Source organism: Danio aesculapii, chromosome 24 (assembly GCF_903798145.1).
Source record: "Danio aesculapii chromosome 24, fDanAes4.1, whole genome shotgun sequence".
NCBI classification, from domain to species: domain Eukaryota; kingdom Metazoa; phylum Chordata; class Actinopteri; order Cypriniformes; family Danionidae; genus Danio; species Danio aesculapii.
The window spans coordinates 31,009,808-31,032,979 of NC_079458.1; the positions used below are offsets into that span (position 1 = coordinate 31,009,808).

Genomic DNA, 23,172 nt, shown 5'->3' on the forward strand with positions numbered 1-23,172 from the left:
AGGAACTACACAACCTCTACCCAGTTACAAAGACCAGAAATATTAAGCTCATCACAACACGAAATAAGTTTTAACAAATTTAAGGCTGTGTTTCCACAACTGTGTGTTCGTTTTAAAAAGACATTTTAAAATGAAAGTGCTCCTTGTTTATACTGCATCATGTTTTACCTGTTGTTAGACTATTTTTCAGTGCCATGTTATTCCTTTAATGGTTTGTCAACCAGCAATTATTTAAGTCAAATGCAGACAACAGGCTGTACCTCTTGAAATACTGTCTGTAGCTGTTTTAGCTCAGTTTTCAGTGCTCAACACAACATCTGTCTGTTTATCTGTTTATGGAAATTAAGCTTTTTAGATAAATTTATTTAAAGGGACAGTTCACTCAACATGTTAAAATTCTGTCATTATTTATTCATCCTTCACTTGTTCCAAACCTGTCTTAAGTTTCTTTTTTTCTTTTGAACATAAATGAAGATAATTTTAAAAAAGCCACTGACTTCCATAGTAAGAGTTTTTCCTACTATGGATGACAGTGGTTAATGGTTTTCAGCTTTCTTCAAAACATATTCCTTTGTGTTCAACAGCAGAATCAAAGCCATAAAGGTTTTTAACTACTTGAGGGCGAGTAGATAGTGAATGAATTTGCATTTTTGGGTGAACTATCACTTTAAATAGTCAGATTTTTTTTCCTAAATTGATCAAATTTCTATAACAGAATTATCTATTAGTAAATGTAAAATATAAGCATAAGCATTACATTTTTAGTTTATTATGGATACAGTCTTTGTGTGGCATTGTCTTAGAGAAATGTTGTGTTTTATCACTGAAAGCATGTTAATCGTGCATCTGCTCTCCTCCACAGTATGTTCACTCAGCAGTCGCCACCTCAGTTCAGCCAACAGGCCAACAACAACATGTACAACGGCAACGGCATGAACCTCAACGTGTCCATGGCCGCCAACTCCAGCAACATGGGCCAACTGGGCAATCAGATGAGCATGAGCTCCATGAACTCTGGGCCTGGGGCCGGCATGGCTAACATGGGCCCCGAACAGGTGAGACACATTCGCAGTCACCATCCATAAAACGTATGAATGCTTATTGCCTTTTTTGGGAACCTATTTGATTTCCACTGAGCGCTAAAGTGAACTGAATTACATGGTATAAAAGCTCAAGCAGGTGGTTGAGGACCCCTGATGAATAAACGGACTAAGTCGAAGGTAAATGAAGAAATAAATGCAAAGCTCAAGCGGCTCTAAAAAACTTTGGTATCACTTGAAATAATTTTGACTTCTAATTAATTCCACATATTTTATTAATGTTATTTAAATATAATTTAGGCTGATGGAATCTAAGAGCAAAATCAACCAAATTAAATGACTTTAAATTAAATTATTTTGTGACTTTAAGCTTCTTCTTATTGCACCAATTAAATTTAATCATCTAATTTGGACAGCCAGAATGTTTTGTTAACTATTGCAGTTCAAATCGAACTACTGCTTGTATAATATTTATTGTTTTAATATGTAACATATGGACAGAGTAAAAACTGCCATTAGCAAAGTTATTGCTCATTGAGTGATCAATAAACATTATGTTTGTAAATAAAACCATCTGGGAGGGGAAAAAAATCCAAAACAAAAGGCTTTGAATAAGATTTCCAGATGTTGAATTTCAAAACCTGAAACTGTAAAGAAAAAATATATCGAACAAAATTTTATATTTAAATTGTAATGACGCACAACTCTAGGAAATTGTATAATAATGCAAGTTATAAACATTGTGACTTTATGCTACAGGAAAATACAAAGTAAGTGAAATATATCATTTGTGTTTTTATATGTTATGATATTAAATGGTAGTTTATGAGTGCCAGTTATTTTGAACCTGTTAGCCTTAACACACAGCTTTTCTACTTCAGAAATGAAATGATGTTATTTTTAGCCAAATAAGTTCCACTAAAATCTTGAATCCCTTAAAACGTAAAAAGAAAGAAATAAAAACAGTTGCATCACTAATCTTCTACACTGTGGTAAAACGTCAAACCTTCTTTTTAATTCTTGAAAATCTCCAAAATAAGTAAAGATTAAAGTCCACATGAAATCAAAATTTAGCGTGTTTATTTTGCTAGCACTTATTGTTATTTTTGGGTGAACAATTAATCAATATAAGTTGAAAATTGTTTCTGAAATCTTTTTATCACAATCTAACAATTTTCATCCCCTCTGAAACAGCAGTCCTTCTCTGATAACATCAGTTTGATGACTTGGGCGAAATATGCTTAGCCGTGCCCCTCCAATCAGCTACACTAGCTATGTTTCCATCCACCTTTTTTATGCGCATTTTTGATATGCACATAAAAATATATGCTCATAAATTTAGAAAATGCACATTAAAATGTATGCGCATAACTGAGTAGGATAAACTTTTTATCCAATAAAAAAAGATGCGCATAAACTATAATGGAAACACTTTTAATAAACAAATTCCAGCATGCACATTACAAAAGACATGTGATTTTGTTATAAGAGACCATGTGATGGTAAAAATGTGTTTGAATGGACAAACCAGCAGGCTGACTGCATTGTAAAACACCTGAAATGTTGTTTTGGTCATTCTAAAATGCCGTAACCATTGCAGAATTAGTGTTATTATAATATTAATTACCTCCAGAACTGTCAATAGCCTCTGTGCTCCATGTCTTGTGCTTTCAAGCTCCACCACTCTTCTGAGGTGCAAGTCAGTTGTTAAACGAAGAAAAGATTCACGCAGCTTCTCCTACTGCTGCAAAGTCCATTTTTACTGTTGATATTTGCCGCCAGTTAATCAGCAAGTGACGAATTTGTTCTCTTTCACTCATTGGATGAAAAGCTGTTTTATTCGCACATCTTTTATGCGATATTCCAGTTTCGCGCATAAATTTAATTCATATTTTTGGATGGAAACATAGCTTCTGGTTGCTAAATTTGTTGCTTGATTAGATTTGATTACACAAGCTGGATTCACTGGTCAGATACGCTATAATCATAGCACTTTAAGGACATCTGCTTGTTACAAGAGGGTAATGGAAAAAGAAAAACATAAGCTAAAAATAAACAAAACTTGATATTTTGCTGCTGTCGACACAAATATGGTTGTTACATTTAAAAAAATGAACCATTCGGTCTTCTTCATTACTTAAAACACATAACATTGCAATTATTATCAACATCTTCCTTTTCATTGCAATTCCATGCAAAGCATAATGGGAACTGCACATCTAACACCCAGCTAGTTGTGCTATAAAAAGAATACTGTGGTCCCGACACAAAATAATTAATCTTACTTAATTTTAAACAAATATAAGTGGATTGAAAATAATCCATGTCCATTTTTTTGTCTAGAATTGTCATTTCAGCTCATTTTATTCAAGTAATTTAAAGTAAAAATCATCTGTCAAACTCTCAAACTTTTGATCGCTTATGAAGAGCATTCAAGTTCCAGTTCGAGTTTAGTAAAAACGATCTACACCGTAGATTTATTGGATGCATTTATTTACTCAAACCATTAGACGCAGATTGTCTAATGGTCAGACGTTAAGTGTCTGAGGTCACCAAATAGCAACACACTCGTTAATAATTTACTCTAATTATCCTGGGTAGTTTTGCAGATGAGAGTGATGATGCAGTACTAGACATAATAGGACAGTGATGTGATTAGTCGCTGGCAATTAGTGCCCGTTTGAGGTGGGTAAAGAGATCATATATGCAGACATGACAGACTTTGAGTGCTAAATATCAGACATGACGTCTATAAGTCAGCAAGGGTTTGAGCAAACATTCCAGAACACGCATTGCTGCACTCGCTGAACTCTATCCAAACAAATCTGAACATCACATTACAAGAAATTTGGAGGATTAGCAACATTATTGTGGTTTAATCATGTAAATTAAGGCTAAACAAAAGTATTACATGTTTTGGATACAGTTCATATATACAGTGAAATCAATAACGGCAATAATAAATTTATCCACTTTAATTTATCCACTATTTTGTACATTTAGATTGTGTTCTGGGGTTTTTTTTCTGACCATAAAAACAGTAACTACTGTACATTTTACCATCATTTTCAGTACAAGCCGTTCCATCTAATACTTTTTATTACAAATAATCTTGTCAGGTATAGCAAGAAAAAAAACCTATTAATGTGTAAACAGATATATTGATTAATAAGATACCTTAATCGACTCTGATTAGAGATCACAGCCCTGAAATACCTGTACAAATTAATTGTCATTTTCAAATCTTTAGCCTTTATCTTTGAAGCCACTGGGTTTTACCCATTTTTCATCAATACTTTTTAGCATTTAAAATATAGTAAAAATAACAATTTCTTTTTTTATTTATCTTTTAGTATGTTCAGTTTGGAATAAATGTAATATTGACATTAAAATATCTGTGCAACTAAATAAGGTTGGAACATTTATTCTCTTGAAATTAGCTGTTTTTCACAAACATTACATTATACACTTGTTTTTTTATTATATAAAATCACTTTTGACAATTCAATTTTATTAGTTTTTGTTGATTTAACAAAGTGAAAAATTCAATTCAATTCAATTCACCTTTATTTGTATAGCGCTTATACAATGTAGATTGTGTCAAAGCAGCTTCACATAAAAGGTCATAGTAAATTGGAACAGTGTAGTTCAGTTTGTAGTGTTTAAGTTCAGTTCAGTTTAGTGTATAGTTCAGTTCAGAAAAAGTGTATAGTGAATAAAACTTTAATGAAAAGTGTATTAATTGCATCCAAAGTAGCTATTTGAAACATTTATAATTTCGGTTAATAGAGAATTATGCTGTTTTGAACTTTATATTTATCAAAGAATCCTCAAAAATCTTTATCCACAAAAAATATACGCATCAAACCAGTATATATCAGTTTTATTTTTAGGATTGTGTGATGAAAGACTGCAGTAATGCAACTGAAAATTCTGTTTTGTCACAGCAAGTTTAAGTGAAGTTTCACAAACTAGTTTTGAGGGGAGCACATGATATGATTGATCGCGGCTGGTCTCTCATCTTGTAATCATTAGTAAGCCTATCGGATTAATCCAAACTCACAATAAATAGCCCGTCTTGTATTACTCCCTTATCTTTGATTTTTTGAAGAATCCCCCCATCCACCCCATCTTCCCCTATACCAAGGGTAGCTCTCGAGAACTACCTAATCTCGTACCCCCTTAAATGCTCATCGACCAGACGGGAGCCCTGGGTTCAATAGGTTATATGCAGAAGTATGCGGAAGGACATTTAATTTGTCAGTAACCGGAGTCAAACGCTTCCGGTAAAATGTATGCTGTTACAAAATCGGCGCATTTAAGGTCCGTTTTCTTTAAAAATCAGCAATCTCCACTGGCTGAGTGATATCCAATATAAAGTGGGTCTCAGAATGTACAAGCTCTGTATTAAATATTTTTTCCCCCACCATGTCTTTAAAATATGAACATTTATTTTACTCCAGTATTTTCAATGGAGCTTTTGCTCTAACCTTCCTGACATAAGCGTGCATGTAAATGGCTTTTCATCTCTTTTCACGCTTAAGCAACTAAATGAACGCTGAAGTCTACTTAACTGATTTTATTTTAATTACATTTCAACATCGATGCTGTAAAAAGAACTGTATAAATGGAAAAAAGTCACATTAACTGTTCATCAGAAGTTTATCAGTATGGGAAAAAACACTAGCTCTGCATATACCCTATTATCTCCGAGCTCAGGGTTCTCCCCTAGGACAGCATGCCAAACCTGCTAATATTATTAGGCAATATCTAAGTGCGAATTCAGAAAAAATTTAACTTTAAAATAAATTTTAAAAAATGTCTTTTTAAACTTATGATAATGTAATCCTGTTTTTTTACAAAATTTTCAATCAAATAAATGGATCCTTTCTGAGAATAAGAGACTAAAAACATTAGAACATTGACTTACCCAAACTTTGGAATCCTCTAATATCTTTCCTTTAAAATAGTTTTATGTTTTCCTAAGTGGTGCACACTTTCTCTCTTTCTCTCTCGCCAGTTATGTAGTAAAGATTTTTTATGCTTTACACAGTCCACTGCAGCTTTTAAGCTTCATTAAATAGTATGAATATTTAACCAAGTTGCATCGGCTTGATCATGTGCACTTCGTGGTGTATATATTAAGTCCACAGGCTGCTGGAATCTCGGTTTGCTGATTTATTCCCAAGATGTGCGTATAGTCACTTGTCTTTTAATAATTTAGGGTTTTGCCATTAGTGGAGGTTTAATGAAGTATTGCTCCGTGTTTCTTAGCTGTAATTATCTCTCCAAGTTTTGGCACTACAACACATTTTAGTGAGGGGTGCATGAAACTGGGTTACAAGAGCTTTTAGAAGCTACTTTGCCTGACATGATTTATTGCCGTGTAGCTTTGGGTTTGCAAACTGTTAAAAAACAAACTGCTAGCTGTGTGCAGAATAACATCCACCTCATATAAGCATGTTTTTGTAGGGCCCTATGAGTTTCCAAAGTGCAGAAAACTAATGCTGATTTGTCAAATCCAGCCACAATAATATCACAGAATATTGAAAATGTAGGATGAATAACTTATGGTGTGGCTTTGTTTATTACACATTCCATAGTAGGAATAGGCCAGTATAAGATTCTGATGGTATGATAACCTTGGATAAAAATATCCCGGCATAACTGTATTGTGATCACTGCTCTAAAAGTTCTTTTTAAATGTCTTAGTAAAAAAACAAAACAAAAAAAAATCTCATTGAACACAATATATTTCATTTTAGGAAACTTTTATGATATTTTGGAACAGTAAACATGTCAGACTAAATAATTCAAATAAATCACTGACTTCTGCTGTCTTCATTAGTTTCAAAAACACAGATTTCGTTACAACACACAAAAAAATCATTGAAAAAAAAAACTATACATAGTTTATACCTTAGGAACGGTATAGAACATGTTAGCGGCTTTAATACCTTGACTTTTCCAAACCGCGGTAAAACTTGAATCCGGTTATTATCCCATGTCTATACCATAGACTGTATTAAAAAAGACACACATTGAAGAATGTGCACCACTAGTTATCTGCCATCTCACTATGACCAGAGATGGGTAGTATTTATGATACATGTAGTAAATGCTATTTTGTAATTTGTATTTTATGGGGTTTATGAAAATGGGGTTAAAATTTTATATCAAAATACTTTTGTGTCTTGTTTTTTGTATTTTAAAATACTGTAAAATACTTAAAGTAAGAAGTCTACATGATAACAGCATAAAAATGGGGTTTCAGATTGGTGCTTTCTCATTTATTTGCCTAGGCTTGAGATCTGAACAGAAAATTGATGAAGAAGGTGGTCGATGCTTGGAGTACGAGTGGACATTATGCAATAAAGGGTTCAATTTTAGCGATATAGGCGCAAAGTCTAAAACGCATGGTGCAAAAGCATTAAGGGCATGTCTAAATCCACTTTTGCTATTTTAAGGACGGTAAAATATGGTTTCCGCCACGGCGCATGGTGTAACAGGGTTGTGCTTATTCTCTTAATGAGTTATGGGTGCGTTTTGAACATAATGTGCATTAAAGCAATCAGAGTCTCATCTCCCATTCCCTTTAAGAGTCAGTTGTGTTGCGCCACGGCGCATTTACCATTTACATGGCGACTTTGTAAGTGGATAAACTGAATAGAAAAACTAAATGCTTCACTAGCGAGAAAACAGTTTAACAGACCATCTGCGGCCAAAAACAAAAAATGAGCCTCCTCCATTCAGCCTCTTTACTTTCTCTTTACTTTGGAGTAAGGAAACAGTGTTGAACGCTCTCCAATGAAGACACCCATTAGCCTATATATTTAATTTTGTTTGTTAAGCGCAAAGATTTGTTTCAAAACTATTTCTGAATTCAGTTCTAATTTCCAGCAAAGGAATAACTGAACAATAATAATGAAGTGTGGTCAGTAAAAATAAATAGTATAGCAAAAATATATAACATCTTCATATATCACCCTTTAAAAAATAAGACTGTTAAGAGATGGTTGCAATTTCATTGGCTACGCAATGCATGGAAACACAATAAAGAGATATAGTTCTGTACTTTATTCCAACTCATCATCTGCATTACATGGTTTTTACAGTGATTAAGGTGATTATCTTCAAGACAGGACTTTCTCTATGAAACTTGTACAAAAAGTATGCTAAAATGAAAGAGAAAGTCTGTTTAATAATGAAGGGATTGATCAAATATGCCTACTGATTGAAGGTTTGCGAAGAAATGTCATGCTCCCTTGTAAAAGTATTTTGTATTATCAAATCACTAAATACAGTATTTTATTTTGATACATTTGTGGCTGCTGTATTTTGTAGTTTATTTTGATACATGTAAAATTGAGGTATTTGGTATTTTATATTAAAATACATTACACTGTATTTTTGCTCATCCCTGACTATGAGGACATAAACACGAATGTCATAAATGCCCAAACTGCACTTTGAATAACTTCACAAAAAATGTAATTTACACTGTTAAGAGTTTTGATCATGATGACAATTTTTTGTCAGTGTGTTTTATGAATCAATTTTATGAATTGATCAAGTTTTGGTTGCACTTGAAGGGGGCTTTCATGACTCATAAAACCTTTATAACCATGACATGTCATGAATATGAATGAGTGAATGCTTATGACAACTGTCATTAATTGTCATTTGCTCAGTGATGTCATTTTAAATGCAAAGGTAACATTGCTTGAGATGTATTTATGACACCTTCATAAACAAATACATCATAATCTGTCTTTGTCATGACAACTTGAAATTACCAAGACAACATAACTTGTCATAAATCTGTTATGATTGACATGAGGCTATTATTAAAAATTTCATTCATATTTATGTCATATCATGATTATAAAGGTCTTATAAACACCCCCGTCAAGTGTTACCGTTTTTTTAGTTATACAAAGTTTAATTTCATATTTTAGTCAGTTTGGCTGATATAAGTTGACAGCACTAGATAAAAAATCATTGGATTCAACTAAAAAATAGGCAGAAATATTGTTTAGTGTAATTTACTTTAAAAAAAGTCTCAAACTAAAAAATGTCTTAAATTTTAAAAACAACATTTTAGACCTTAAAAAGTCTTAAAATCACTGTTGTAAGTCTTAAATCATTTTAAACAGGTCTTAATTTTTCTATGTCCGTGAAAATCTATCCAATCGGGCCAACATGCATCCAATCACTTAGATTCCACCTCAATAAAAGTTTTACCAAAACCTTAATTATTAACAATTTATTATCAATATGGTTTATGTTTCTTACAATAACACATTTTTAATGTTTTAACTGGGCCATTAGAAAAAAATCATTAGTGTTTATCCTTGTGTAAGTCTGAAATTTAATTTAAAATGGTCTTAAAAAGATGTTTAAAAGTCTAGAAACCCTGTACTGACAAAAGCGCACTTGTCTTCACAGCTGATCAAAATAAACTTTGAACTTGAAATTGTGACAGAAATATATTATTATTGCATAACATCTTTTTCTTAAATTTATATTTATAACTTTGAGTAATTACATCATTGTGTCTTCAACTGTAGGTTTATTAGACACAAAATGTGTCTGTAAAAAACATTTTTTCTCATAAAAATTGTGTTTAAAATACTGAATTTTCTTATATAAAAATAGTAAAACAGATTTCAATGGATCATGATAAATTGTTTTTTTTTTTTTTATCCAGTTTCGTTGCCAGTGCATTGGAATTCATTAGATTTTGCCTGCTGTTTGTATGGTTGCAATTTGCATTGCAGTCAGTTTGGTCATATTAAAGGAATAGTTCACTCATAAGTGAAAGTATACTCCCTATTTACTCACCATCAACTGCTTCCAAATCTCTATAAGTTTCTTCATTCTGTCAAAAACAAAAGAAGATATTTTGAAAAAATCTGAGTAACAAATACTATGGAAGTCAACGTTTTCAGTTTTTTTTTCAAAATATATTCATATGTGTCATACAGGTTTGGAACAAGTTAAAGAGTCAGTAAATAATGGCAGAATTTTCATTTTGGGATAAACAATCACATTAAACCATTTTATCGAATTGTGATTAAAGAACTTCAATAACAATGATAATCTTTGGACATTTTTAATCTATATTGGTCTAAGAGCCAGTCACACAGCAGCAATATGTGACAACATCAACCAATCGGCATAAAGTCAGATGCCCATTTCCTACCGCACTTTGCTAACAAACTCAACAAGACGACAAAAATAAAGAATTAATGAGTGGAAGCAGTGGCGAAAGTAAACTAACCTTGAGTTATTATCCAAAGATGATGAAATTATCAAAAAGGCAGCACGAATTGGAAGTGGTTTGGCTGTGTGAAGTGTGACAGAGCAGAATAAACCGATCTGTAAAATATGTCAAAGGTTTGTGAACCAAGTCTGGCAACACAAACTACCTATACAATCAACTAAAAAAGTGTCAACCAAAAAAAAAAAAAAAAACTTGAAAGTTTTACAATTTGTGTGGGATTGCTGGAAGTTGTGCTGTATATTTTTATTGTTTGTTTTCTTTTTAAATGTATTTTACTGTTTTGATTTAAAGCCAAATGTGTAATCTGTTTTTGCTAATAAACAATATTTTAAATTGTAATTTATTGAACCCTCAAAATCTATGGTTATTGTTCAATATGGAAAAAGAAAATTATAGAGTTTGCATTTTTGCTATATCGCCCTGCCCTAGTCACAACCCTGTTCCAGATCTACCTTCCTGCCAAATTCAGCACCAACCCTGACCAAACACACCTGAACAAATTAATTAGGCCCTGAACAGCACTTAATAATTACAGACAAGTGTGTTTGGTCAGGGTTGCAACTGAAATCTGCAGAAAAATAGATCTCCCTTAAACGAAATTCTTTTCTGCATGGCAGAAATTATTTAATTTTAACAATACTCCCTGTCAATCTAAGACCATCTCTCTCTTTCTCTTTTTTTTTCACAGCAGAAGTATTGTTGACCCAGAGCAGACATCATCCCAATGCAGTAAAGCGAGTTTGATGAAGATGTTTGAGTGATTTTCAGCTGCAGCGTGATCAAGGAGAGTTTGGAGTGATGCTGTGCTATTTAAGCTGCTATCGGGGCTGTGCGGGTCTTTAGAGAGCCTGTCCACTGCCCCCTACTGGACATCTCTAGAGGATGCATCAGGGGTACTGGAGCCCGGAGGGGACGGACACTCTCTTTTACACACACACACACACACACACACACACACAAACAAACACTGACACTTTGATCTTCTGGACCTAAACCGCCCCTTCAGTCGAGCACGGCCTTTCTGTCCCGTACTTACACTGCAAGCCCTTTCCCTCAGTCTGCTCCGCTGCATTCACCGTAGTGTGACTTAGGTCTCCCCTGAAAAGACTCCGTGGCAGTGGCATCGGAATCCTCGTCTCCCATGAATGTATTCCTCACTCTCTTTTTCTCCCGTTTCTTCCTCTGGACTTCAGGCTCTTCTTGAGAAGACATTATTTTGCCCAGCCGACTTTCTCTCTCTTTCCAATCTGATGTTCCAAAACAGGCAAGAAGACTGCATTTGAAATCCACACTCAAAATTCAGCCATTTTTGCCTTTTTTTTTCTTCAGAGTGCAAATAAAGATAGAATGATGTTGAAATGGCATACCTATAGATTATGAGAATTCAGATAATGATGGTTTGTACAATTAGACTTAATTTAGTCAAGAGGTTTATTGTGTATTAAATTAAGTTTTATTCTAATGTATAGTTTCTTTTTTTTTTAATAACAGTGTAGATTTCTTTATGAACCGTCGGGTTAGAAAGTGAAACATCAATTCAGCGAATATGAAAAACTTACCTATGGATTTTTATTTTCCTTGGTCCAGTAGTTTCAGAGAGAATGTGATTTTGTTGTGGTTAGTTAAATGAAATTCTGGTAGATTGTAAATACCAATAATGGGGAATCTCTTTCGTATTATATTTATTTTTCTTTTCGAAATATCTCCCCTTCCTCCTGCCCTCAAAGTCCGGTCTTAACTGTCTCTGAAAAAAAAGATGGCAGAGTTTCTGACGTCAAGCGTGTTTGGCGGGAAGCTGAGGACGTGCAGATTCCTGTGGTACTATAAAAAGGAAGGGGAGCTGCTGTGGTGTTGTCCTTCTTTCCTGGGTGGGGGTCTGGGAGGGTGCTGTGTGTACAGTGTACAGATACTCGCTTGCTTCTAAGCCTTTAGCCGGGAGCCCCACCGGAGGAACCCCAACACAGCCATAAACTCAACACTGAAGCCTGCTTTCTTTGTTGTGTGGAGTGACGTGCTTCACGCCAGATGCTATAGGTACAAGCAGAATCCGGTGTGTGTAAGAAAAGACAACAAGCAATAAATATTACTTGAGATTTTATTTTCTTTTGTTTTGTAATTTTTGTACAGGACTATTCAGGAGACACATTTTGCTCCCCGGGTTCAATCTCAGTATTAATCAGTTTTTTTTAATGGTGGTTTCTATTTTGAAAAAAAGAAAAGAAAAAAAACAACGACGAGATGTCCAAATCTACATGTTCCTCAGTGGAAAAAAACAGGTTTTAGTTCTGGTGTAGCCAAAAATGAACGAATAAATAAAGCAGCATTTATGTTTTAGTGGCTTTTCCAACATTCACACTTGTTGTTCGCCGTTTTGAGAACATCCAAATCAACGGTTCAGATTTGAATTAACGGTCGCTCCAGTCACGTGAACTCGCTGTAACGTTCGCAATACAGTTCGTCGTTTCCAGTCTGTTTGAGGACGAAGCCAAATTTCCTTGCCTTTGAATTGATCGGAAGAATTACACATACCACTTTCATTTTCGTTTCATGTTTGCACACAGGGCAAGTTATCGGGGTAAGATTGTTAGCTTTTAGCTTTCGCTGAAAAATATCGCCATGTCATCTGTGTTTAAGCTGGTGTGTTTAAAAAATACTACATGTTTTTTAAGTATACTGTATGTACCAGCAGCAGCAACTGAAGTTTGCGACGACCAGCTCTGTCATTATGCGCTGAAGGTGCCGTGGTTGTGTACGAATATACCTGGTGTTTTTGGTATGGCTTTAGCTTTTCTTTTTACACTGTAAATACAAGTTTGATTTCACATCGTTTGGGATGAAGCGTCACTCTGCCCACCATTCAAAACTTTCTGTATCCTCAAAGTTGATTTAAAAGTCGATTCAAACGAATTCTTGCTAACATAGCATTATAAACTACTCAAGTACTCATTTATTTCAAGCTTTTTGATCACAATTTTGATGAATGTTGGATGCCTTGATCTAGGAGTGACATCCAGACGCATCTACTACTATCATATTGGAGAATAGCCAGTTTTGAGGTCGCACATGTTACCACTACCCTCTGCAAAGTCCAAAGATTGTCAAGATTTTGAAATAAATATAAGCCATGATGTGAAGGTGGTGCAGAGTTTTCTAGTCTTTTTATCAGCGCTAGTGCAAAAAGAGCCATTTGTCCTAAAACAAAGAAATAAATCAATGGAATTGTAACGGCTATTGAATTTCCTAAAATTATTTGTCTTTACCTTATACCTTTGGATTCTTTTCTGAGACTTTAAATGTCTTTTTGTATAGTCTGCCAATTTCTTAGAGCTAAATGCAACGACCTTGAAATGCTAAAACTTAGCATATTGCCTTAGATCTGTTTTACTGTCTTGTATATTACAAAAGTTGTCTGTATATTTGTATAGTGAATCATTGACAGGATCGACCCAGTTCATTACTGCTGGATACTCTCTCTCTCTTTCTGTCTCTCTCTCTCTCTCTCTCTCTCTCTCTCTCTCTCTCTCTCTCTCTCTCTCTCTCTCTCTCTCACCTCCAGTCTCAATATTGCTCATTTTCCATATTTTTTTTGTTTGTGATCAGTTGTGGGTTTTATTATTTGTACAGTCCTGATTTTACCCTCTCAGTTGTGTGAGAATGAAGACGATGCAATGGGAAATCGAAGCAATATGTAATTTATAAGGACTTTTTGGAGAAAGCTTACAGTGTTGCGCTCCTGAGATGTATTTTTTTTCCAGTTGTGGTCACATAAACATCTCTGTTCATCCGCATCGATGTGTGTAATCTTAGTGTGAGCCTTTTATGCAAAGTTAGATATACCGAGAGAAATTTAAATACAGTTATGCAAGTTGTCAACTAATATGGCTTTGCTGATGCTATTTGATGTTGAATCAAATTGAATTGTAAATAAAGAATTCTGTTATTGCAACATTTATAATCATATCCTGGCTTATCTTTTCAGTTTAACAGAGAAACTGAAGCCTAGATCTTTCAAAAGGGTTTTGACAATTCCGAAAAAATTGTTTAGATAGAGTTAGGGCGAGTTATTAATTTTGAATTAATCGAATTATTACACGATGAGTAAATAAGGTGCTAAATTGCACAAACGTGTTTATTTAAATGCATAAATTGTTTGGATAAACTTAGTTCTAATATGGTAAATATTTACAGACGAATATATAGAGAAAATTATATAAGACGATTATTAAAGCGTTTGATATGATTATTATTTTTTTAATTAATAATTTCCATATGTATAGGAGACATCATGGAAAATGTTCCGTTGTTTTTCGAAAAAATCCTGCTACACCGTTTCATTTATTTTGGTCAATTATTATTATTGAATTTAATATAATTAATAAATGTTAATAAACAAATAAAAATCTTATTAATAATCATTTGTAATTGTTATTTAGGATTGTAGTAAGTTTATTTTTTTGTAATTTTGTTAACCGTAATCGCAACACAACGAATGTTGTTTGTGATAGGCCTATCCTAAAATGTTTTGCTTAATATTTTATTAGGCTATAAATGAATCCTAAACGTAGGTAACCCACAAAATAAATTCATGATAGTCTAAATTCTACAATTACACACTGTAAAACTCCCAGGCCCGTTTTCAAAGAAACAAAAATCGCATAAAAGAAAACTATTTATTTTTGTGCTTCAAAATAGCTTATTTCAGATCTTGAGAACGTCAAACTTCCAAGTTGGTGTTTCTGTGTGTTTAGCCTAATTGTGAAATGCACTAGTATTTTAATTTGTATTGTTTTGTACGCTATAACATTTTTTAAAAAAGTTTTTTTTATACTGTAATGTAATTAGTGTAATAGTAATTGTTTTATTTAAACTGCACTTAAATTGACCCACTTAGAACTATTCATTTAATTAATATCCTATAATCCTATTACATTGTTAAAACAAACTATTAGACCACATTGCACAATGTGTTAAAAATGTAACTTTTAATTCATTATTTTACATATCGTTAATTTGTAATTGTGAAATTTAGCAGTTTCTAAGTGAAAATAGTTTTCATTAATACTTGTTTTCATGGCATTTAGTATATTAATTATTTAGTTAAGATTTTTTTACTTGTTTTTTTTTTTCACCCTTCCCCCTTTTATTTTAAATTTTTATTTAAAATGAGTCTTGTTTAGTAATGTAAAGTTAGCCTACCTCTAGTTTCTTCTCAGATCTGGTTGTGAGGTGTAATTTATCTGCTAAAAATATTTTATCATGATATAAAAAAATCTACAGCAGATGCTATCCTGCATGTACATTGAAACTGCAAGCTCGTCCAGTTATTTCCTATTCCTAAATCACTTGTTTTCCCTCAAACAGCCTTTAAACTCAGCTCGTGCCACTCTGGCCGTATCTCGGTTAGGAGCTGTGAAGATCTCGCATACAGTAGTTAACACATTAGAGACTGTGCTGCATATGAAAGAGAGCTTTGAGAGGAGGATCAGCGCTACAACAACGTGTTAAAGTGCAATTCCCTCAGGATGAACCCAAGACTGACCAATGACAGCACAGATCCCAGAAAGGCATCCCCTCTCTAGTAGCTTTTCTACACTCAACCATATGTCTTCAGACCTGTCTCGAGCTCAACACACACCAGACCTCTTTTCATCTCTTCTGAAACAAAGTTTAAAGCTTTCCCAAAAACTAGACGAGGATCTCGGGACTGCCACAAAGTCGCTATATGGTAAGAACATTTCGAAACAATAACAGATTGTTTATTTGTTTGTTCGTTTGTTTTAAATATTTTATTTATGTGTTTTTTTTTTTGTATTAACATTATGGATTTCAGTCAACTCCTCATGTGCGATAACCAGCTGAGGTCAGGAGTATATGGAGCATGACACATTTAATGCTTTTTAAAAGAGTTGGAGAGGCTTCATTAATGGTGACCTTTCTTGCTGACCCCTCTGTTCTTAAATTGTAGTGTCACGACCCTCATTAGTCTCTGTTGGCACGCGCGCACAGTTTGTTCTGGAAAATGGTTAGGGGGAAACTAAAAAAATGTTTTAAACTAGAGTCATCACTGTAAATAGCTGTTTTTATTTATTTTTTAAGGTTACTTAAAAGCTTTTTAACAGCAGCTTATATTGACCGGTGAATTTAAAGTCATATTTTTGTTTCTACGTGTTGCAAAATATATTTAATTCTATACGTTGAATTAATGTTTAAGTAGACAGATCTTCACAAAATAGGCTATTTACAAGGAACCTATATTTTTAAGATATAAAGAAGCATTAAATACAGCCATTTACAAAATGACCACATTAAAATAATAACTAGTAGGGTAGTACATTTGAGCAATTATTACAAAGAAAAAGCAAAGTATACACTGGACCGAACGTTTAAGTTTAGAAGTTTTTGTAAAACATAGTTATCTTTGTCAACAAAAAACACTTCGAAAAATATTTTCAGAATAAAGAACCAATTTTGGTGTCCCTTTTAGTGAATAGTTCTAACTGTGAAAATTTGTTGGTGGGAGAACTTCCTTTAAGAAAAAATATTTAGTCATAGATGCCCGTTAAGATGCTTTATCAGAGTGCTGCCTACAGTTAAGCGTTGGCAAAGTTACAACCTGCAAACTAACTGCACTTTCAAACTACAAATAGCCTAACTGAAACGAAACTGTGGAAACTTTATTATTTAATTCTTATAAACAAAGATGTTACAATTAAAAATTATATTTTTACAGTCTACAGGACTGACTACAAACTGCAAGTGCCCTCTGATCAGTCATCGGCTGTAGAGATGTCGGTGTCTCTCTCCAGTCACCCTGCAGTGAGAGACAGGAGTCTGGCTGTCTACCCGTCTCTGCCCGGCGCGCACTACGCGGACGTCCTCAAGAGCGCGCACAGCATCTTCCATCCGCTCAAGTCTCTGGGCCGCATGGTGACCGACGCGCAGACGATCATGCCGTTAACCTTCAGCGGAACAACTCCTTTCTTTAGCCACAACAGCGCGGTATTCCATGAACAGATCCTTAACGTGTCCCACATTCCGTACTTCCAGCACATACAGCCTTCGCAAAGCGTGTACAACGCCAGACATGAGGAGCAGAGCACCGGCTCTCTGTCTGATTTCAGCAGCCCGTCCAGTGTGAAGTCTTCTTCGGCTTCATCTTCTCCGGTTAAGGACAGTTTTAGCTGCCCGCAGGCCGCACATCCCACACCCGAACACGCGCGCACCTACACTTTTACAGAGGATGACCTCTTCACCGTCCTCTACGGATATTCCAAAAAACAAGGGCAAAATGCTGGACATGCCATTTCTGGATTATCATTTCCTCCCTGCACAGGTAGCCCTACGAATTACCTTAATTCACTATAGGTCTGTTTAATTAAAAATCAGAACGATATAATGTGTATAAAACTATTTACGTATATTTAAGAGCTACTTTGTGATGTTTGCCTCTTCTCCCCCAATTATTTAGCTGATCGCCAGCTTCTCCCTGTTGATATCGAAGGATTTGAACTCCCAGAAGGTATTTGAACTTTCTTTCATTCTTTGAGCATTCGAATTATGACCTGGAAGTCTCACAGCGTGTGTGTGTGTGTTTTAAATTTTTCAGGCTTATCGATTCTCCAAACTAATTGTGGAAGCCTTTCCCATTATGGAGCTTTCGCTGATAAAAGCACAATTCCAAAAGGCACCAGGTTTGGACCCTTTCAAGGCAAACTGGTAAACACAAGTGAGATCAAGACTTATGACGACAACACGCTCATGTGGGAGGTAAATAGCAAGTTGGAAATAAAAACAGTTTATCTAATGCTGAGTTGATTAATTGTTGGGTTTTGGCCGAAGTTGCTGTGTAATAATGTGTCGAAACAAATTGGGCTATCCTGACTGAGAAAGACGGGTAATGGGTAAAATAGTGTATGTTGAAGATAATAATTCCTTCATTTAAACGTTTTAGAAGTAAAACAAACAACCCTTTCAGGTAAACATTCTCGTGTCAGAAAATGCTCGCGGTTGGTAGAGAGATTGCAACCCCCAGAGAGCGAGTTGTTTTTGACTGACTTTGCCAATAGACTATTTATTATAGCTTAGTATTAGGAGAACAAAATAATTATTTTTTTATAATTATTTATTTGCTTTCATCAAAATCAATGATTTATAGCACAGCAACGATTTATTAAATAAAACAAAACGTACAGAAACCTGTATTTCCTTGAGTAAATGCCTCAATTCAAAAGGCGAAGACCATGAAGAGATTGAAAAGACCTTGAAAACAAACGCATCGTTACCTCTGCGGAAGGGGGAGGGGGTATTTATAACAATCTGAAAAATTAACACTTTTTGTTTTATTTGTAGTAACTGTACAACCATTATTATTTTTAATAAGGGTGGGTTAAAATACCATTTAGCCAAAACATTTTAACAAAAAAAGCTCAACCCAGCGCTGGGAAAGACGGCATTTTTAGAGTATGTGCTTCAGCGACATTATACAACAGTTTTCTGATGCTCACATCTTATTCCAAGCATTTCCCCCATATGTGTAGATCTTTGAGAACGGCCGCTTGAGTCACTTTGTGGATGGACGAGGCGCTCCGGGGAATTGGATGTCCTTGGTGAAGTGCGCGCGCTTTCCTGAAGAGCAGAACCTGATTGCGGTGCAGTGTGAAGGACAGATATATTATGAGGCCTGCAAAGAGATCCGACCCGGCCAAGAGCTGCTGGTCTGGTACGGAGATTGCTATGTGCAGTTTTTGGGTATTCCTCTCACCCTCAAAGAGTTCATTGATGACAGTGAAGCTCTTCCGGCAGAAGGTACTTGCGCAATGCAAATTAATCACTTTTATTATAAAGCCTTTAACTTTATACAATATGTCCAGATATGTTTGTAGATTGCTAATGTTTCCTTTCTCTTTATTCCAGATTCTGGGGAGGGTTTCAAGTGTGATCGTTGTGGAAAAGTATTCGCTTATAAGTACTATAGAGACAAACATCTGAAATACACGCGCTGTGTGGATCAGGGCGACAGAAAGTTCCCCTGCCACCTCTGTAACAGGTCTTTCGAGAAGAGAGATCGACTCCGAATCCACATTCTCCATGTGCACGAGAAACACAGGCCACATAAGGTAAATATAATACCTAGCATGATCATTTTGATGGTTATGGTGCTGAAAGAACAGCTCCCTTTTAGAAAAGCAGAAGAAAAAGAGGAATAAAAGAGACTCGAATTTAAGATGGTTTGGTTTAGTATAAGATTTAATAATAAAATTAAAAATTAAATTCTATTTAAGAATCTAGATATCCGTATGGTACTTTAAATGGAAATGTATACCTATTTCCTTTTGCAAATGATACTTTTAAATCACTTAAGCATTTTTTTATTTACAAAAGAGGTAAAGTATTGATCTACAACAGGTTGTAAATTTATTAAAAATGCCTTGTTCACCTGAATGTAAGAGGCTTATTTTTTATATTAAATTATGCACAATTGCTGTATCATCACAGAAAAACAGATCAGTTAAAACTTGCCATTGCTTCCACTGTAAAAATGCTGAGTTCCACACAATTCCTTCTTGTTTTCCCAACACTTTTTACGCATTTAAATAGATTAAACATTTACAAATTGAACATTTAGTAACAAAACAATTAAGTTGTGCCAAAAAACTTGGGAATTGTTTTGTTTCAACTCATTTTAAATGAGTAGTTTGAACAATCTTGAGTGTAGACTGTTTTGATGTACATTTTTGTCTTTAATTAAAGTCATCATCACTTAAACATAAATTCTAATGAGGGGACACGGAAAGCATCCTTATCGAAGAATGCCTCTGATTCACTTATGTTTGGGAAACTTGTTAGTCTATTGAGTCTTGAATGTAATGCGTGATCTTTTTTCCCATAGTGCTCCGTGTGCGGCAAAAGTTTCTCGCAGTCCTCCAGTCTGAACAAACACATGCGCGTGCACTCGGGAGAGCGGCCTTACAAATGTGTTTACTGTAACAAGGTGAGTTTTGCTTGGTGTCTAAGCAGGTGCATTCCTATTAAAGTCTTGCTTTAAGGATTTTACTATTTTACGGTGTACCAGAGCGCTCATTAGCGTCGGACTCGCTCTTAAAAGACACTTAGGCTCTATACATGCTAATTAATGGCAGATGCACCTCCTGTGCATTGTGCGAGAGGATTATGCGTTAATTTATGACTCGAGGAGACAAAAGTTTGTCCGTCGCTTTGTTTTAAACTCGCCTCCTTCTATGCTTAAACACTTACGCGTGCGAGAAGAGTCTTTTCAGAGGTCGTGTCACTGTCTTTCTGATTTGTTTGTGGACTTCCAGAGACAGTTTTATTCATAAAGTAGCCTGAAAACTATTGTGTCTTGTTTAGGCTTACGTTCGCCCACGAAAACGATTGTAATACAAGTAACGGCTTAATAAAATGCAGGGAGGTTAGTACAGCTATGGTTCGATTTTTTTCTTCTTTTATTAGGATAGGCATATTGTTTTGTCGTTGTTACTATTATTATTATTATTATTATTATTATTATTATTATTATTATTATTATTATTATTATTATTAGCATATTATTATTAGCAGCAGCTATTTTGTAAATTATGAAAATAATTAGACATACACAGAGTAGGCTAATAAACAATAAAATTCAACATCAACTAACAGCGAACCTGATCTAAACGTTGCTGAAACATTTTTGCTGCATGATCGTCTAATACACTCTTTAAAATATTTTTTGTAGACTTTTTTTTCTCATTGATGGTTCCATTTATAACATTTTTCATTTGACAAGGAGTGTATGGGGAAAAGATTCTTCAGTTTATGAAATATTTTTGCAGTATGAAAAAATGGTGATTTCAAGAACTTTTCACTAAAAGTATTTTTTTTTTTTTGGAAACACAAAATGTTTTTTTTTTTATTCTGGCATTGCAGGCACCGTTATTGTTTTATAAGTGGATTCCCAGTATAACTGTTGCTATGATGTTCACATGAGCAAAAAGGAAAAGTTCACATAAGCAAAAAGAATATGAAAGGTTTTGAAGGTTCTGAAGGAAACATTTTATTAGACCTAATGGGAACTTTTACAAAATGCGCTCCTATTTAGATGTTATCGTATGGTTTGTGTGTAAATGACCATTTCTGAAGGTGAATCTGTATTTATCAATGTCGCAGGCGTTCACGGCCTCCAGCATCCTCCGCACACACATCCGCCAGCACTCCGGCGAGCGGCCGTTCAAGTGTAAACACTGCGGGAAAGCGTTCGCCTCTCATGCGGCCCACGACAGCCATGTCCGGCGGACACATTCCAAAGACAAGCAGCTCTCCTGTGATGTGTGTGGAGCCACTTTCCAAGAGGCACAAGAGCTGAAATATCACATGAAGACTCATAAAAGTAAGTACGAAGACATTTTAAGCTCCTTTCTGAAAATAGCATACTAAAAATAATGGCCTAAAGAACTGAAAGATATAGGCCTATTGCTGAGTAATCTAATAAAATACTCTATGCCCTTATAGAGCGGACACTTTTGGAAAGCTCTGTTGTTCCTCCCACAGACGAGAACGCGCTCTTCTCTACCAAAGAGTCTTTACACGCTCAGACACAGCTGGCGGACACTTTCTCTTTCCCCGGGATAACGAGCATCAACTCCGAGTACAGACCATGGAACTGATACTTCAACACTCAAATCACGGTTTAAATTTCTTCAGCCTTTCCCTTCAAAAATGACTTGCCAATGTTGTTTGTATTGTGCAGCTATTTTATTTAATGTAGTTACATGTCTTCTGCAAAAATGTTTTCTTTAATTGTATTGTTATTTTTAAAGTTGTTGCTATTTATTTAAATGTATTTGGCTAGAGATAAATACATGTTTTTGTACTTTTTAAAGTTAGCTCAAAGCAAATATGTAGTAGTGTCAGCTGGACACCCAAAGCCAATTATACAATTTATTATTATTATTATAATTATTATAATTATAATTATTATTATTATTATTATTATTATTATTATTATTATTATTATTATTAATATTATTATTATTGTTATTATTATTATTGTTGTTGTTATTATTATTGTATGTCCTGTTGCCTATCTTATTTTATATTTGTGCAGTCTCAAGATATAACTCTTGTTGAACTCTCTGTTTGTCGGTTTCGCCTGAAAATTAAAATGAAAATGTATTAAATGAGTGCATCTGTTTTTATTTCCATAAAGATTATTTTTAAAAAAAATCGTGAAAGGAATTTATGAGGGAATGTGCTTATTTTAAAACAGTTGTCAGTACAATAGTTTATTTACTTACTCGATCAAATAGATCTTCATTTCAATACTAATTAGTTTATACACTGAAAAACATAGGATTGCGAACAATTTGTTGAATTTAAAACAAACAGATTACATTTAGTAATGTTCAACTTAATTTGTTTGTTTAAATTCACCCGAAATAAATTGTTTACAACCACTTAACTTTAAATAATTTGTAAATCCAAGGAATCATAATTTTTCCAGTGTATCTTTTTACAAAGATTAAGGCTATAAAAAGTATTTATATCCCATATAACAACTTATCTTTATATTTGCAAGGTACATGTATGACAAAAAAGTTCAGATATTTGGATTTCACATATTTAAAATGTTACACATATATTTCAAAATATTGCAAAAACGATGTTTAATTCCTATGGCTAAACAATGTAAAACACATATATTGCATATATGAAACATTTGTATATGTGAAATCCAAATATGCACTTGTATGTCATATACTGTATGTAATTAGCATACATTGGCATTTATCAGATTTCTATGGGATATAAAAAAATAACAACACAGACAGACAGATAGACCAGTTGCAG

The 23,172-nt window shown here is 34.3% G+C and overlaps 2 protein-coding genes across 5 annotated transcripts in view; both read left to right on the plus strand.

The window, feature by feature from the left end:
- The window catches only part of ncoa2 (nuclear receptor coactivator 2), a 218,537-nt gene extending 204,256 nt beyond the window's left edge, over window positions 1-14,281 (plus strand). For 3 of the 4 annotated variants that reach the window (XM_056451064.1, XM_056451063.1, XM_056451066.1), the window contains exons 21-22: window positions 863-1,055; window positions 11,015-14,281. In XM_056451064.1, the coding sequence (XP_056307039.1) occupies window positions 863-1,055; window positions 11,015-11,029 (208 nt within the window). In that variant the 3' untranslated portion in view covers window positions 11,030-14,281. The remainder of the gene's footprint in view (window positions 1-862; window positions 1,056-11,014) is intronic. The other variant, XM_056451065.1, reaches the window with a different exon arrangement.
- A 2,794-nt stretch (window positions 14,282-17,075) lies between these two features.
- On the plus strand, window positions 17,076-22,045 carry prdm14 (PR domain containing 14). The gene is made up of 8 exons (XM_056451053.1): window positions 17,076-17,659; window positions 17,795-17,845; window positions 17,933-18,093; window positions 18,864-19,131; window positions 19,240-19,442; window positions 20,216-20,317; window positions 21,493-21,712; window positions 21,835-22,045. Exons 1-8 carry the CDS (start codon window positions 17,113-17,115, stop codon window positions 21,987-21,989), a joined length of 1,707 nt encoding a protein of 568 aa, XP_056307028.1. The 5' UTR covers window positions 17,076-17,112; the 3' UTR covers window positions 21,990-22,045.
- Window positions 22,046-23,172: the final 1,127 nt, after the last annotated feature.

Excerpts from the sequence above, each read along its gene's own strand:
- prdm14 (XM_056451053.1), top strand. The coding sequence starts at position 17,113 with ATGTCGGTGTCTCTCTCCAGTCACCCTGCAGTGAGAGACAGGAGTCTG. Across the intron at positions 18,094-18,863 it reads ACAACACGCTCATGTGGGAG|ATCTTTGAGAACGGCCGCTT; the intron begins GTAAATAGCAAG and ends CCATATGTGTAG. Across the intron at positions 20,318-21,492 it reads AATGTGTTTACTGTAACAAG|GCGTTCACGGCCTCCAGCAT; the intron begins GTGAGTTTTGCT and ends TCAATGTCGCAG.